The 15,907-nt window shown below is 42.0% G+C and overlaps 2 protein-coding genes and 1 long non-coding RNA gene across 4 annotated transcripts in view; 1 reads left to right on the forward strand and 2 right to left on the reverse strand.

The window, feature by feature from the left end:
- The window catches only part of LOC309341023 (uncharacterized protein), a 157,334-nt gene that overhangs the window by 35,428 nt on the left and 105,999 nt on the right, over positions 1 to 15,907 (reverse strand). The gene's annotated exons all lie outside the window — the stretch shown is intronic.
- LOC309341394 overlaps positions 1 to 15,907 on the forward strand; it is a 184,469-nt gene that overhangs the window by 6,658 nt on the left and 161,904 nt on the right. The window lies entirely within an intron of this gene.
- LOC309341080 (uncharacterized protein) lies at positions 6,737 to 9,083 on the reverse strand. Its single transcript, XM_081860534.1, has 2 exons — positions 8,975 to 9,083; positions 6,737 to 8,445 (listed from the first exon to the last, which is right to left on the reverse strand). Exons 1-2 carry the CDS (start codon positions 9,006 to 9,008, stop codon positions 7,085 to 7,087), a joined length of 1,395 nt encoding a protein of 464 aa, XP_081716660.1. The 5' UTR covers positions 9,009 to 9,083; the 3' UTR covers positions 6,737 to 7,084.

Genomic DNA, 15,907 nt, shown 5'->3' on the forward strand with positions numbered 1-15,907 from the left:
CTTCTCTTTTAAGCAACATTCCAGTTTATTTTTTCACAGAGCTTCTTGAAATCCAACAAGCGTTATTTCCTTATCACACACAGTTTTCATATACTCTGTAAATTTGTTCCAGTCCTCGGTGAATCTCTGATCGCGTTGGTTTCGAATTTTCCCAGTTAATTTGTCCATTTCTGCATACTCCATCAGTTTCATTCTCCAATCTTCCCTCGTTGGCATTTCTTCCTGTTTCCACCTTTGGGCCAACAAAATTCTGGCTGCTGTTACTGCATATCTAAATCACATCTTTCTTTTCAACATCATTCCCTACTATACCAAGTAAAAATGCTTCTGGTTTCTTTACAAAAGTGTATCTCAACATTTTTTTCATCTCATTATAAATCATTTCCCAAAAGCATTTCACTTTCTTACATTCCCACCACATGTGATAAAATGTCCCTTCTTTCTCTTGACACTTCCAACATTTATTACTAACTTTAAACATCTTTCCAAGTTTCACAGGAGTTATATACCATCTGTATATCATTTTCATAACATTTTCCTTTATCGTAGTACATGCGGTGAATTTCATTCCCTCTTTCCAAAGTTTAATCCACTCCTCTAATTGTATATTGTAACCAAAATCTTTGGCCCATTGAATCATAACCGTTTTTACTTCTTCATCTTTTGTGTGCCATTCAAGTAATAATTTATACATTTTTGACAATATTTTTACATCACTATTCAAGATTTCTTGCTGAAACCTCGATTTTTTCCCTAAGAAACCTTTTTCTCACATCTCTTTTTTAAACATTGCATTCAATTGGAAATATTGCAACCAAACATTCACCTTTTCTTTAACCTCTTCATATGGTTTCAGATTCCACTTATCTCCTTCTTTAATTATCAAATTTTCATATGTGGCCCAATTCCCTGTCATATTGACCCCTTTCGTACTCATTATTTCCAATGGCGATAGCCACATTGGAGTTTTAGGCTCTAATAGATTTTTGTACCTGTTCCACACTTCAATTAACGTTCCTCTAAAAATATGATTTCCAAAACCTTTGTGCACTCTGTTCTTATCACACCATAAATACGCATGCCACCCAAATCTATTGTCATATCCTTCTAAGTCCAACAATTCTGTGTTCTCTAATTTTATCCATTCTTTTAACCAGCAAAAACAAGAAGCTTCATAATGTAACTTTAAATCTGGCAGGGCAAAGCCTCCTCTTTCTTTTACATCTGTCAATATCTTAAATTTAATTCTGGGCTTTTTGCCCTGCCAGATATATCTTGACACTGTTCTTTGCCATTCTTTAAATATTTTCACACCTTTAATTATTGGTATTGTTTGAAACAAAAACAACATTTTCCGTAGCACGCTCATTTTTATCGTTGCGATTCTTCCCCATAACGATAGTCTCATCCTTGTCCATACATCTAAATCACATTTGATTTTGTTCCAAGTAGGTACATAGTTGTTTTGAAATAGGTCAATATTCCTGGGAGTTAACGTAATCCCTAAATATTTTACTTTTTTAACCACTTTCATTTCTGTTTGTTGCTGTATTTCTTCTATCACTTCTTGATCTAAAATTTAAACCATTATTTTGGTTTTTTTCCTATTTAATTTAAAGCCTGACACCTGACCAAAATGCTCAATTTCTTCTAACACCTCTTGAACACTCTGTATGGGATCTTCTATAGTTATGACTAAGTCATCAGCAAAGGCCTTAACCTTATATTGATTACCACCCACTGTTACACCTTTTATCTTTTCGTTGTTTCTTATTGTTCTTAGAAAAACCTCCAGAACCGATATGAATAACAGCGGTGACAACGGACATCCTTGTCTTGTACCCTTCGTGATGGCAATATTTTCTGTTATAACATTTTTTACAATTAATTTTGCTCTCTGTTCTGAATATATCGCCTGTATACCACTGAAAAAAGATTGGCCCACATCCATATGTTCTAAATTCTTTAACATAAATTCCCAAAAGATATTAGCATAGCTTGTTTTTCCTTCCCGCTAGACAAATATTCAATTATATTAATTACATTTCTTATGTTGTCTTTCATTTGTCTGCCAGGAAGGAATCCTGCTTGATCCTTATGTATCATTTCATTTAATACCTTTTTCAACCTGTTTGCTAGAATATTTGCGAACATTTTATAATCATTATTCAATAATGAGATTGGCCTATAGTTTTTGACTTGCATTAGATCTGAATCTTGTTTGGGAATTAACGTTATGTATGCTTCTTTCCATGTTTCAGGTATTTCTCCTTTTTCCAATATCTTATTCATTACTTCTTTCAGCGGTACAAGTAGGATGTGTTTCATTTCTTTATAATATCTTGCACTGAATCCATCCGGTCCTGGTGCCTTTCCACTTTTTAGATCCTTTATTGCCCTTGAAATCTCTTCCAATCCTGTTGGTTCATTCAATTTGTTTTTGTTACTTTCTGATATTTTTTGCACCTTTTTCTTCTTCAAATATTCTTCTATTGTCTTAATATTAAGCTTCTCTTTTCTTTTATATAGATCTTTATAAAAGTCTACAAATCCTTTCCTTATTCCCTTCGGATTCTCTATCTCTTGTTCTTCTATTTTGATTTTATAAATCGTACTTTGCTCCTTCCTTTTTTTAATTTGCCACGCAAGCCATTTTCCAGATTTATTTGCGAATTCAAAGTTCTTTTGCTTCATCCTTTTTATGTTCCATTCCACTTCTTTATTGATTATCATTGCAAATTGTGTCTGAAGCATTTTTATACTCTGTTTAGCCCTCTCATCATTTGGTCTTGTAGTCAGTTTCTTTTCATTTTCCATTATTTGTTTTAAAATTTCATTCTTCCCTTTTTCTCTCATTCTATTTTTGATTGAGTTTTGTTGAATAAAAAATCCCCTCATTACAGCTTTGCTGGCGTCCCAAACCGTACTCGTTTTCGTTCCTTTGTTAGAGTTATTCACAAAATAGTCCGTCAAACATTTCTTAGCCCTGTCCACAATTTTTTGATCATCCAGAAGGTTTTCGTTTAGTCTCCATCTGAAAGATCTTTCTTCATTCCCTTTTAGAATGGCTTTAACCGCGTTGTGGTCTGATAATACTTTGGGTTGAATCTCAATCTTCAATATTCTTGTAGTTAATTCACCAGAAACCCAAATCTGGTCAATTCGGGACATCGCTTGATTTACATCTGAATAAAAAGTAAATTGTTTTTCTAGCGGGTGCCTCAGTCTCCAAATGTCCACCAAATTGCAGTTTTCCGCCATATCAAAAAAGGTTTTTGGTAGTTTCCCTTCTTTCGATTTGCCTTTAGCCCGCAGTCTATCCATTTCCATTGAAACCACCCTATTCAGATCTCCCATTATTATTATTTTCTGGTCCAGGTATTCAAATAGCTTCTCCTCCAGTCCTTTAAAGAATTCAGCTTTACTTCCATTTGGTGCATAAACTCCAATAATTATTAATTTTTCTCCTTGCCAATTGACTTGAACTGCTATGATCCTTCCTTCTTCGTCTTTGAATAATTGTTGTGCCTCTAATTTGCTTTTAATATACAATACCACCCCTCTCTTCTTGCTTTTATCCGATGAAATAAATTCATTTCCCAATTTCTTATTAACCAAAATTTTCCTATGTGCTCTTTTAACGTGAGTCTCTTGTAAACAAATGATATCCAAATTCTTCTGTTTTAAATATTGTACCACTTTATTCCTTTTTTCCTTTCATTCAGTCCATTTGTATTCCATGTCCATAATTTTAAAGCCATGATGTCTGCCTATTAAATTATATATTTTCCCCCTCTTATGACTTCTCTTTCTCTTCTTTATCTTCTTCACTTTCCTCGTCTTCATCCTTTTTCTCTCCTCTTCCTCTTCTTTTTTCCTTTCTACTTCGTTCTTCCTCCTCCTCCAACTCCAATGAATCTCCCTCATCACCTCGTGCTCCTGCCCCTTCTGCAACCTCTCCTTCTCTGGTCAGTTCTCTGTATCTTCTGAATTTTTTTTCCACATCTTCTGATTTTGTCAATCGGTGCCTCTTCCCTTTGTATGTAAATGTCACTCCTTCTGGAAATTCCCACTTGAATTCTATGCCGTTTTTCTTCAGTGTTTGTACTAATTGTCTGTATCGATCTCTCTTTTTCAACAACCTCACCGGCACGTCTTTAAAAATAATTATATAATTCCCATCAATGTTTAGACGTTTTTCTCTGTTTTTTTGTAAAATCAGGTCTCTCATTTCCTTATCTTTAAAAATAATCAAACAATCACCAGGAAACTTTTTGGCTTTGGTCGTTCTTATTTTTATCCTGAAGGCATTTTGTATCGTTTTCTCCACTTCTACAATTTCCATATCCAACCATTGGGCAATTTCTGCTGTCAATTTTTCTTTAATCTTTTCTCCTTGGGTTTCTGGTACAGATCTTAATCTCAAATTAAATTCCCGTTGCCGAAGTTCGTTCATCGCAACCGCGTCCCAGATTTCTTCCTGCGTTCTATTCACTTCCGACATTTCTGCCCTGATTTTTTCCTCTTCCTTTCGGACCTCTCTCATTTCTAATTTTGTCCTTTTCATTCCTTCTTCCAAATTCTGTGTTCTTTTGACAATTTCAGTATTTTTTTTAACAATTTCTTTCATCTGGTCTTTCAGTTCATTCACTGTTAAGTCAATTTTATTGTCCATTTGTTCTAATTTAGTTTCCATCTGACCCAGTTTACTTTCAAGATTTTTCTCACTACTTTTTATATCCGTCTTAAGTTCTGAAAACATCCTTACGATATCTGCTTTCCAATCAGGTTCTTGTTTCGAACTCTTTCTCTCTCCTGGTGTTGCTCCTTCAGTCTTTTTCTGAGTGTGCGACATTTTTACCTTCTCCTCTCCTTTGTAACTTTCTTAGAAATAACGAAAATTAAGACAACCAAAAAACAGCCAATAATTTGTTTTCCCACCACCTAGTAGATATCAACAGTTCAGCAAATAAATCAACTTCCTCCAAACATTTCTTACACTGTTTTTGTTCAATATAAAACCAAAATAAAATCCTTAAATTTAATGTCAATCATATAGTTTTCATATCTATCTATCACCCCCTAGATGAAATCAGAGTACATTGAATTCTGGTAGAGAGAAGAGTTAATCAATTTGTTAATAAACAGCAGCAGAATAAATTGAGAGGCCCTCCAATATCTTCTTGCCACTTGCTTGGCTAAATCCCAGGGATTTGTTGCGAATTTTAAATTAAATCTTCAATCTTTCTTCAATCTTTCCAACAGTCTCTTTCACAAATCATATCCTTTTAATCCAGTAATCCAAGTTTCAACGTTCCAAAATCCCAAATCCAAAGCCCAAATTCCGAGTAGAGAATGTAGAGGGGGAACCCCCCCCCAAAACCCGTCGAAAAAGAGAAAAGGCAAAAAAGCAAAACGGCAAAAAAACAAAAAATGAAGAGGGAGCAAAAACAAGGAAGAGTAAGCCCGAATGTGTCCACTGTTCTGGGGTAGATGAAGTTCTTTTCCCTGGTAACTAAATAGCCACCAGAGTATTCTTCTTTGGCAACAAAATGGCGCTTTGTATCCCTTGCGTATAACTTCAAACACACGAGGGGGGGAGAGTCTGCTTTATATGAAAAATAAAGGCTTTACAGTCTCAAAGTCCTTAAGTATCCCAACAGAAAAAACCAAAAAATAAAGAGGTTAGGTGTCTATCGTCTTAAATCTCTTATATTACTTGAGTTGCACTTATTTATATCGTTCCACATCAATGCCTCAGGGTCCGTAGCTTAACTACGCAGTTTTTTAAAAAAGTGAAAGTAATCTCGCTGTCTTCCTTTCTCCTTCCCCCACTCACAGAGAATTCTCCGGTACTGTTTATAAATGCTTCTCCACACTCCACACTCCTCTCCCTTACTTCTTACGAAGTCAATCTTTTGGAGAGGCTTCCCCCCACAAATATCTCGTAATATCCTTAAAGAAACTTTGCCGCTTGTCGTAACTTACAGTCTTTCCGTTCCGCGAATTCTTCTTGTGTTAAAATCAGATTCCCGGCAAGGCTGACCTCCTTTTTAGCACCTTGCCACCACGAATTAGTCCAAATTAGTCCAAATTTATCCGAATCCAAGCATAAAAATCCCAATTCGTTTTCTTCTTGTTTGAGAACGGATCGCATTGTGCGCAAGCCCGGGGCTTCGCTAAGGAGAGATAGAAATGGCTTCCCGCTGCCGACGTCTCAACCCCTCCACACTCGTCACCTCCAAAAAGGGGGTTACTTGGTGGCCGGAGGAGAATTTTTACGGCAGAGCTGGGACCCCTGCCTCTTGGATCCCCTTCCAAGAGTGTTTGGGAGGCTGCGGCACCCTTGCAGACCCCCCTTTTCTCTCCCGATAGCTGGATACTCCTGCGAGCAAGAGATCCCACTTGCTTTCACTTCGCGATCCGCCGGAAGTCTCATCACAGGGGACTTTGTCAACAGCCTTACTAAAATCAAGATGCAGTATGTTCATAGCAGTCCCCTGATCAACAAAGTTTGTAACTGCATCCAAAAAAAGAAATGAAAAAGAGAGATTTATCGGGCTTAACTTGTTTTTCAGAAAGCCCTGCATTCAACTTGTCTGTTTATGTTGTGAAACACCGTGAAATCCTCAGATGATAGGCACAATTTTTTTTTTAAATGATGATAATACGAAGGATATTGTCAAGCTGGAACATGTGCAGATGAAGGCGATCAAGATGGTGTTATTATATTTATTTCATTTCTATAGCGCCCTATAGCAGGGGTGCCAACTTGAATAAAATATAGGAGGGGTTTAGTAAGCCCCGCCTCAGTTAAACAGTCAGAGGATGCGGTGCAAGCATGCCATTTGAATGGCTGTTCCTATGAACTGGGGGGGTGGCCCCCTCAAATATCTTATTGGGGGGGATAAAGACCCCTCAGACTCTAAGAGCTGACTCCCATTCCCTACACTCACAGGTCACAGGACGGTTACAACATAAAATCACACAATGAAAACACAAAACACACAGCCCAAAACCTCTAACCCCCAACTCCCCACCACATTTAAATAGGGCATTAGATGTCAATCAGCCAAAGGCCTGTTTAAACTGGTGTGTTTTTCCCTAGCGCTGAAAATTGTATAATGAAGAGTTTTCCACTCTTCGTATGAATTCTTTGATGGGAAGTGAGATTGGAGCTCCTCCTGAAGCTCTTTCCACATTCCACGCACTGATAGGGTTTCTCCCCTGTATGAATTCTTTGATGGGAAGTGAGAATGGAGCTCTGATTGAAGCTCTTTCCACATTCAAAGCATTGATAGGGTTTCTCCCCTGTATGAATTCTCTGATGGGAAGTGAGATTGGTGCTCTGACTGAAGCTCTTTCCACATTGCCCACACTGATAGGGTTTTTCCCCTGTATGAATTCTTTGATGGGAAGTGAGACACTGGCTGTGACTGAAGCTCTTTCCACATTCAAAGCATTGATAGGGTTTCTCCCCTGTATGAATTCTCTGATGGGAAGTGAGATTGGTGCTCTGACTGAAGCTCTTTCCACATTGCCTACACTGATAGGGTTTCTTCCCTGTATGAATTACTTGATGGGAAGTGAGACTGTGGCTGTGACAGAAGCTCTTTCCACATTCAAAGCATTGATAGGGTTTCTTCCCTGTATGAATTACTTGATGGGAAGTGAGATTGTGGCTGTGACTGAAGCTCTTTCCACATTCCACACATTGATAGGGTTTCTCCCCTGTATGAATTCTTTGATGGGAAGTGAGAGAGGAGCTCTTCATGAAGCTCTTTCCACATTCTACACACTTATAGCGTTTCTCCCCTGTATGAATTCTTTGATGGGAAGTGAGACTGGACCTCTGACTGAAGCTCTTTCCACATTCCACACACTGATAGGGTTTCTCCCCTGTATGAATTCTCTGATGGGAAGTGAGAGAGGAGCTCTTCATGAAGCTCTTTCCACATTCCACACACTGATAGGGTTTCTCCCCTGTATGAATTCTCCGATGGTAAGTGAGAGAGGAGCTCTGATTGAAGCTCTTTCCACATTCCACACACTGATAAGGTTTCTCCCCTGTATGAATTCTCTGATGGGAAGTGAGATTGGCGCTCTGACTGAAGCTCTTTCCACATTCCACACACTGATATGGTTTCTCTCGTGTATGAATTCTCTGATGTGAAGTGAGATTGGTGCTCTGACTTAAGCTCTTTCCACATTCCACACGCTGATAGGGTTTCTCCCCTGTATGAATTCTCTGATGGGAAGTGAGAGAGGAGCTCTTCATGAAGCTCTTTCCACATTCCACACACGGATATGGTTTCTTCCCAATGGGATTTCTTTGATGGCAAGTGGAATAGGAACTTTTTCCACTTTCAAGATATTTATTCAGCTTCTCCATTGTGGGGATTTTATCATGGTCACCCATGTTCTTAATTTCCAGTCCATCACTATCTGCAATGAAGAGAAATGGATTAGCACATCAGGGAGAAATTCATGAAGAATGATTGTTAACTCTGGTAATCGAGGAATAACACAAGTGGGTTAGATGGGTGGTTTTCTGAAGGGTTCGGTGTATTAATTAACGGGGATCAACCGACATCCTTAGGGGAACCTGTGATTCGATAAGCCTGGCTCTTCTCTTGAATGGATTTTCTTTGGCTCCATCATGGCATCCCTCCATTTCCAATGTCAGTCTTCTCTTTGGACAACCAAAGACTGACGGGAGGAAAAACAAAAACAGAAAACCTGACAGAAGCTACGTCAACTTCCCTAACAACTCTGACATTTATACTTAAAAGGGTCTGGGGAGTTCAGACCAGGCTGATCCTTCTTTAATAAGCCGCAACTGGAGGAAGAACATTCACAGAAAAAACAGTAATTTACTGTTCAAGGTTTTTTTGGGGGGGGGGGGGATTGTGATATCTGGTGTTGTAGGGGGCGCTGCTGAGTTCTGTGAAAATATATGAGGTTCGTCACATACTGAGAGAGGCCACGATCCCACGATTCTCCTCCATGACGTCCTTATGCAGAGCTCTCTGGTCAGGATCCAGCAACTCCCATTCCTCATCCGTGAAACCAACAGCAACATCTTCAAAACACACTGGAACCTAAAAGAAGAAGGGAAAGGTCCTCCTCTGAGACAATACTGTTGTTCACCACCTCTCCTTGAGCTAGGACATTCTTCCACCCCTTGACCTCTGTCCCCACAAGGCAGGTTCCCCTGACCTGATCTGGTTCCACAGCCGCTGCTTCCATTCTTTCCCCATTCAGAGATGGATGAAGAGGTCTAGCCAGTATCACTGTGTCACCTGCAAGAGGAAAAAGGTAAGGGGGAGGCCCAGAGTGCCTGCTTCTCTCACCTAGAAAGGAATGCTGTGATCACCAATAGTCAGCATGGATTTCTCAAAAATAAGTCATGTCAGACTAACCTGATCTCGTTTTTTGACAGAATTACAAGCCTGGTAGATGAAGGGAACGCAGTGGATGTAGCCTACCTTGATTTCAGTAAGGCATTCGACAAGGTGCCCCATAATATTCTTGTAAAGAAGCTGGTAAAATACGGTCTTGACTATGCTACCACTCAGTGGATTTGTAACTGGCTGACTGACCGAACCCAAAGGGTGCTCATCAATGGTTCCTCTTCATCCTGGAGAAGAGTGACTAGTGGGGTGCCACAGGGTTCTGTCTTGGGCCCGGTCTTATTCAACATCTTTATCAACGACTTGGATGATGGAATCAAGGGAATCCTGATCAAATTTGCAGATGACACCAAACTGGGAGGGGTGGCTAACACCCCAGAGGACAGGATCACACTTCAAAATGACCTTGACAGATTAGAGAACTGGGCCAAAACAAACAAGATGAATTTTAACAGGGAGAAATGTAAAGTATTGCACTTGGGCAAAAAAAAAAGAGAGGCACAAATACAAGATGGGTGACACCTGGCTTGAGAGCAGTACATGTGAAAAGGATCTAGGAGTCTTGGTTGACCACAAACTTGACATGAGCCAACAGTGTGACGCGGCAGGAGGAAACAGGAAGTCTTCTCCTGAGTGGTAGAAAACATCCCCTAATGTGTCCATTGTAGGAATGTTGTACTTGACTGCAGATTCACATCCCACAAAATCAATAAAATAGAAATAAAACCATTGGAAGAAAGTCAACTATATAGTCCATAGTCAAAGCAACATAGCAGAAAACAAATATTCTCATAAAGATGTCAAAATAAAACCTTACAAAGGAGGTCAACTACAGAATAGATATTTAAAACAGTAAGGCTGGGTGAGTCTGGGCCTCACCCCCTAGGTCAGGTGAAAAAGGCCATTCTAAAAAGAAGAAAGAGGAGGAGGAGGAGGAGGAAAAAGCAGCCTCTGGCTCTCCTAGAAGGAAGATTGCAATGCAAAATGTGGAGGGAAGTGAAGGGATTTCTGGGAGATGAATCAGCCTGGTTGCTCCTGCCTTCCAGTCAATGCATGAAGTCAGAACTGACTGACGAGGGAGTCATTTGTATCTTGTGGAAAATGGATGCTTGTCTCTAGTGGGGGTCCTCACCTGGGGGTCCTCAGTAGTTGTTCTCCCCCCACCCCTACTCCCCTGCTTCTTGCTCCTTTTCTTGCACTTGGACTCTCTGCTGTTTTCCAGACAGACTCCTGGATGATGTCCCTTTTTCTTTGCTCTGAGGGCCAGGAATGTATCTGGCCAACCCCCTGAGGGCCAAGTGGGCGGGGCCAAAGACATCTCCCTTGAAATTTAGGAGGGTAATTTAGTAGTATTATTCAGTTAGATAGCTTCACACACACACACACAGCCATTGATGCCCAGGTCCCTGGAGGCTCAGTGAGTAGCAGCGCCCATTTCCGGCTGCTCTGCCAGGCACAATCCCTTTGGGACAGAGAGGATGTGGTCCTGGGATGCCCTGCTCTGGGTGCGAGGGGATTGCTGCAGTGGCCTCCGTGGGGAGCTGCCCTGGGAGACACTGGGAAACTGGTCCCCAATGCAGCAGCCAGACTCTGGGCTGGGATCCCTCTCTTTATTCCTGGCCTCTCTTTCCCAACTTTTTTTTGGGGGGGGGGGGGCTACTCCACCTCCTCGTCCAGCTTTGGAAAACCATTTGCACCTGTTTCCTCTCTTGTGCAATGAGGCTGAGTGACGTCACACAGAGTTCAAGTCCCAGGGACTCCTTTGTTTGAAGAAGGGAGATTTTGTTCTGAAGGGGGGGGGCGGGGGGCCAAATGAGTTTGGGATCCTCTGATCTCCAGGAAGGAGAGCGTGGCAGCCCTGGCCCCTCCCTGGCAGGACCCTCTCCTCCTCCCTGACTTGGGGTCCCCCCCCTGCAGGAGCAGATCAGGCCCCCCAGGCCCCCTCCCCTGCTGCAGCCCTGGGACCCCCACCAGATCCCAGAGAGAGAGGAGACTCACCAGATCCAGGGAGGGGGACAGAGAGGAAGCCCTTGCAGCAGAGACACCAAAGCAGGAAAGGACTGGGGAGGGGGGGGGGGCTTGGCTCTGGAGGACCTGGCCCCCCCCTTGCTTCCTGTCCTCTCTAGGAAGCCAGCTCACTTCCCTTTAACCCTTGCCACGCCGAGTCCCCCAGCTCAGCCCTCTCTCGCTTGGCAGAACCTCAGATTCTTATTATTTTTTATGGATTTCGGGGGGGGGAGCTGCCCCCCCGGCTCCGCCCATGCCCCGATATCCTTTTGGGGGTGAGGCTCCTGGCTGGACTCTGAGCATCTCCCTCCCTTGGCCGGAAAGTGGAGGAGCAGCTTGCAGGGAAAAGGACCAATTCTGCAGCTCCAGCTCCAGAGACATAGCAAGGCCAGGGGGTGCCCGGTTTCACACACACCCCACACACACATACAGACCTTTTTTCATCAGTAAAAGAAGTTACACACACAACTATTTAAAATATTTAGAAATAATTACAAATGCACCGTTTGCTGAGAATCAGATTAAAATACATGTCCACATTCTAAATATCTGGATGGGCTTGCCTATACAAACATTTATTTATTTTTGCAGGCACCAAAAAGAAAAGCGGGAAAAAGAAGTGCAGGCAGGGAGTTCCAAAGTCTACCTGTGTCGCCACACTAAAATTTTGCTTTCTCCCAAGTACAGGTGTTCTACGTGGAACCGGTAACTGTGCCAGTTTTCTCAAAGCAGTTGAGTTGGGAATACATGGGGGAAGGCAATCTGATCAGAAGCTGTTAAGAGCTTTGTAGTCCACCATAAGATGAGTGGGACCAGGACAATGGCCCGCCTTGCCCTAGAAACAGGCTTTAGGGAATTTTTTGTAAACCAAACTTTTTTTGTTAAGTACCTTTCATCATCCTCAAGCACCAGGACCAACCAATAGTCATTTTAACCACCAAACATAAAGATGCCGTTCCAAAGCAGTGTTGTGGTGCAGAGACAGACAGACAAGTCTTTGGGAGCAGCCAGATTTTTATGTGCCAAACAAAAGCACCATGCATTGCCCTAAAAGTGATCCATGCGAAGGTCACCTCCAGGCTTGACTACTGTAATTCGCTCTACGCGGGGCTGCCCTTGAAGCTGTCCCAGAGACTCCAGCGGGTGCTGAATGCCACAGCGAGGCTCCTCACGGGGTCTCTGCCATGGGAGCATATTCACTCAGTGCTTTTCCAGCTGCACTGGCTCCCGGTGGAGTACAGGGTCAGGTTGAAGGTGCTGGTTTTGACCTTCAAAGCCCTATACGGCCTAGGACCCTCATACCTATGAGACCGCCTCTCCCGGTCTGCCCCACGGAGAGCCTCACGGTCCATAAATAGCAACACCCTAGTGGTCCCGGGCCCTAAGGAAGTTAGATTGGCTTCAACCAGAGCCAGGGCCTTTTCAACACTGGCCCCGCCTAGTGTAACACTCTGCCTCATGAGACCAGGGCCCTGCAGGATCTGATTTCTTTCCGCAGGGCCTGTAAGACAGAGTTGTTCCGCCTGGCCTTTGGCTTGGAGCCAATTTGATTCCCTCCCTCTCTTTCTTTTTTCCTTTTCTTCTCCTCCTGCGATGAGGCTACTTTTTAATATTTCAATGTTTCAATATTTCCATGTTGTATTTTAATTTTGTTTTTAAGTTGTAATCATTCATCTTGTTTTTATTATTGCTTGTAAGCCGCTCTGAGCCCGGCCTTGGCTGGGGAGGGCGGGGTATAAATAATAAAATTATTATTATTTATTATTATTAAAAGTCCAGGGAACATTAGATGCTTCTAATTTTTCCGATGAAGTGTTTTATTCAGTCTCACCTGCAATCATGTGTGCTGAACACAGAGAAACACATACAGATAATGAAATTACTGGGAGTTACAGTCTCCAAATAAAACTCAACACATGCAAGCAGATTGATGGAATAGTACACATGATTTCCCCATCTCCTTTTTAAAAAACATTATTTTTCTTTATCTTCATGGTACAGAAGATAAATATTCAGAAAGCAATAGTTACAACAGTAAACAAAAAGTAACTTGTCCTGATGGAATTTCAGACTTTCAGCATGTCATTTGTTAAAGTTTCATTTCATTATTCTAAAACAGGCATCCCCAAACTTGGCCCTCCAGATGCTTTGGGACTACAATTCCCAGCATCCCAGACCAAGGGTCCCGTTAGCTAGGGATGATGGGAGCTGTAGTCCCAAAACATCTGGAGCGCAGAGTTTGGGGGTGCCTGTTCTAAAAGACCACAATACATTTTCCCGTGAGTGCTGGGTGGATTCCTGCAACAGTCTTAACAATTTATATATTTAATAAACATTTGCCACGTGTTATAAAAGGAAGATGGATTGTGTTCCCCCACCTTCTTGATTTCCCCAGGCAAACAAAATTTAAGATACTTAAATTGTAGTGCCCAGAATTGAACACAGTATTCTAGGTGGGGCCTGACCAAGGCAGAATAAATTGGTACTATTCCTGCCCTTGAACTGATTCTGCCTTCTGCCACATTGGCCTCCGCTCCCCGTTTGGTGTCGTCTGCAAATGTGATAAGCATCTCCTCAGTTCCTTCATCCAAGTCATTTATAAAGACGTTGTACAACAACGGGCCCAGGACTGAACCCTGCAGCCCCCCTCTTGTCACTTTTCCCCAGGATGAGGAGGAACCATGAAGGAGTCCTCTTTGGGTTTGGTCAGTCAAATCCACCTAACAGTTACCTCATTCAGCCAACATTTTACCAGCTTCCTCACATAAATATCACGGGCGACTATTTCCACAGCAGTCCGCTGATCAACAAACTTTCTAACTCCATCCAAAGAGAAAAAAGAAAAAGAGAGATTTCTCTGGCTTGACGTTTTTTTTGAGAAAGCCATGTTTTCAACTTGTATGTTTATGTTCTGAAACAGCGAGAAATCAGATAAAGGGCACATAATTTTTTTAAATGATGATAATAATAAGGATATTGACAAGCCGAAACATATGCAAATGAAGGCGATCAAGATGGCCTTGCTTCATTTATGCATTTATTTAATTTCTATAGCGCCCTATACCTGGGGTGCTAACTTGAATAAAATATAGAAGGGGTTTAGTAAGCCCCTCCTCACATAATTAATACATGATGTGGGGCATGCATGCCATTTGAATGGCAATGCCTATCAACTGGGGGGGTGCCCCCCTCAAATATTTTATGAAGGGGCAAAGACCCATCATCCTCTAAAAGTTGGCTCCTGTTCCCTGCTGTTGCATTCTGAAGGCAAAGGACGGACTGGACCCTGATTAATACAACAGACACGAGGCTTGACCAGCAAGACCCTGGGAGAAAGTGCGCATTCCACTTCCTGGCCCAGGTCGTTTTTATTAACAAAAGAACTTTAACACAGCGTTTGTAAGAACCAATCAGATTTCCTCTGAGCATTTCAAAAAATCCTCACGTGGGGATAAAGTCAGATCAGAGGAAGCCTCTTAACTACAAAGAACTATTTTCTATTTGAGCATGCATACAGGCTAAATAAACAGGAACCAAGGAGGAATTAACAAACCCCGGTGGTAATAAACCCAGCAGTAAAAGGAAAGACAGGCATTTTACCACATCCATGTGAACTCTGTTCCTGGCCCTAAGATCTACCTAAAGATTAACAGAAGCTACATCAAAGCTACCTCCCTATTTTTATGTACCCAGGAGGCCTGCTAAGCAACTGGTCTGTGTTAGAATGCTTTACACGTGACTGACAGACATAGAGAAAATGGGGCAGAGATGCAGAGGCTTGTGGGATCGATCAGAAATCAAGTCAATGACCCAAACCCAGTCAAAGTGATGCTTTCACCATTGACACAGTAGCTTGCTTCATTTTTCATAATTCCTCTTAGCAATCCCACATGACCAGACACCTACACCCACAGTTCTCAGGATGGTTTCAACATAAAATCACAATATGAAAACACAAAACACAAAACCTGTAACCCCCACCGCCCCTGGCAAACAAAAGTTGAGATTCTTAAATTGTGGTGCCCAGAATAGAACACAGTATTCTATGTGGGGCCAGACCAAGGCAGAAGAAAGTGGTACTATTCCTGCCCTTGATCTGATTCTGCCTTCTGCCACATTGGCCTCCGCTCCCCGTTTGGTGTCGTCTGCAAATGGGATGAGCATCCCCTCAGTTCCTTCATCCAAGACATTTATAAAGACGTTGAACAACAACGGGCCCAGGACAGAACCCTGCAGCCCCCCTCTTGTCACTTTTCCCCAGGATGAGGAGGAACCATGGAGGAGGACAATTTGGGGTCGGTCAGTCAAATCCACCTAACAGTTACCTCATTCAGCCCACATTTTACCAGCTTCCTCACATAAATGTCGCAGGGGACTTTGTGAAAAGCCTTACTGAAATTGAGATGCAGTATTTTCACAGCAGTCCCCTGATCAACAAAGTTTGTAACTGCATCCAAAAAAAGAAATGAAAAAGAGAGATTTATCGG

This window comes from Podarcis erhardii (genome assembly GCF_964252035.2).
Source record: "Podarcis erhardii genome assembly, chromosome: 4".
Classification (NCBI taxonomy): domain Eukaryota; kingdom Metazoa; phylum Chordata; class Lepidosauria; order Squamata; family Lacertidae; genus Podarcis; species Podarcis erhardii.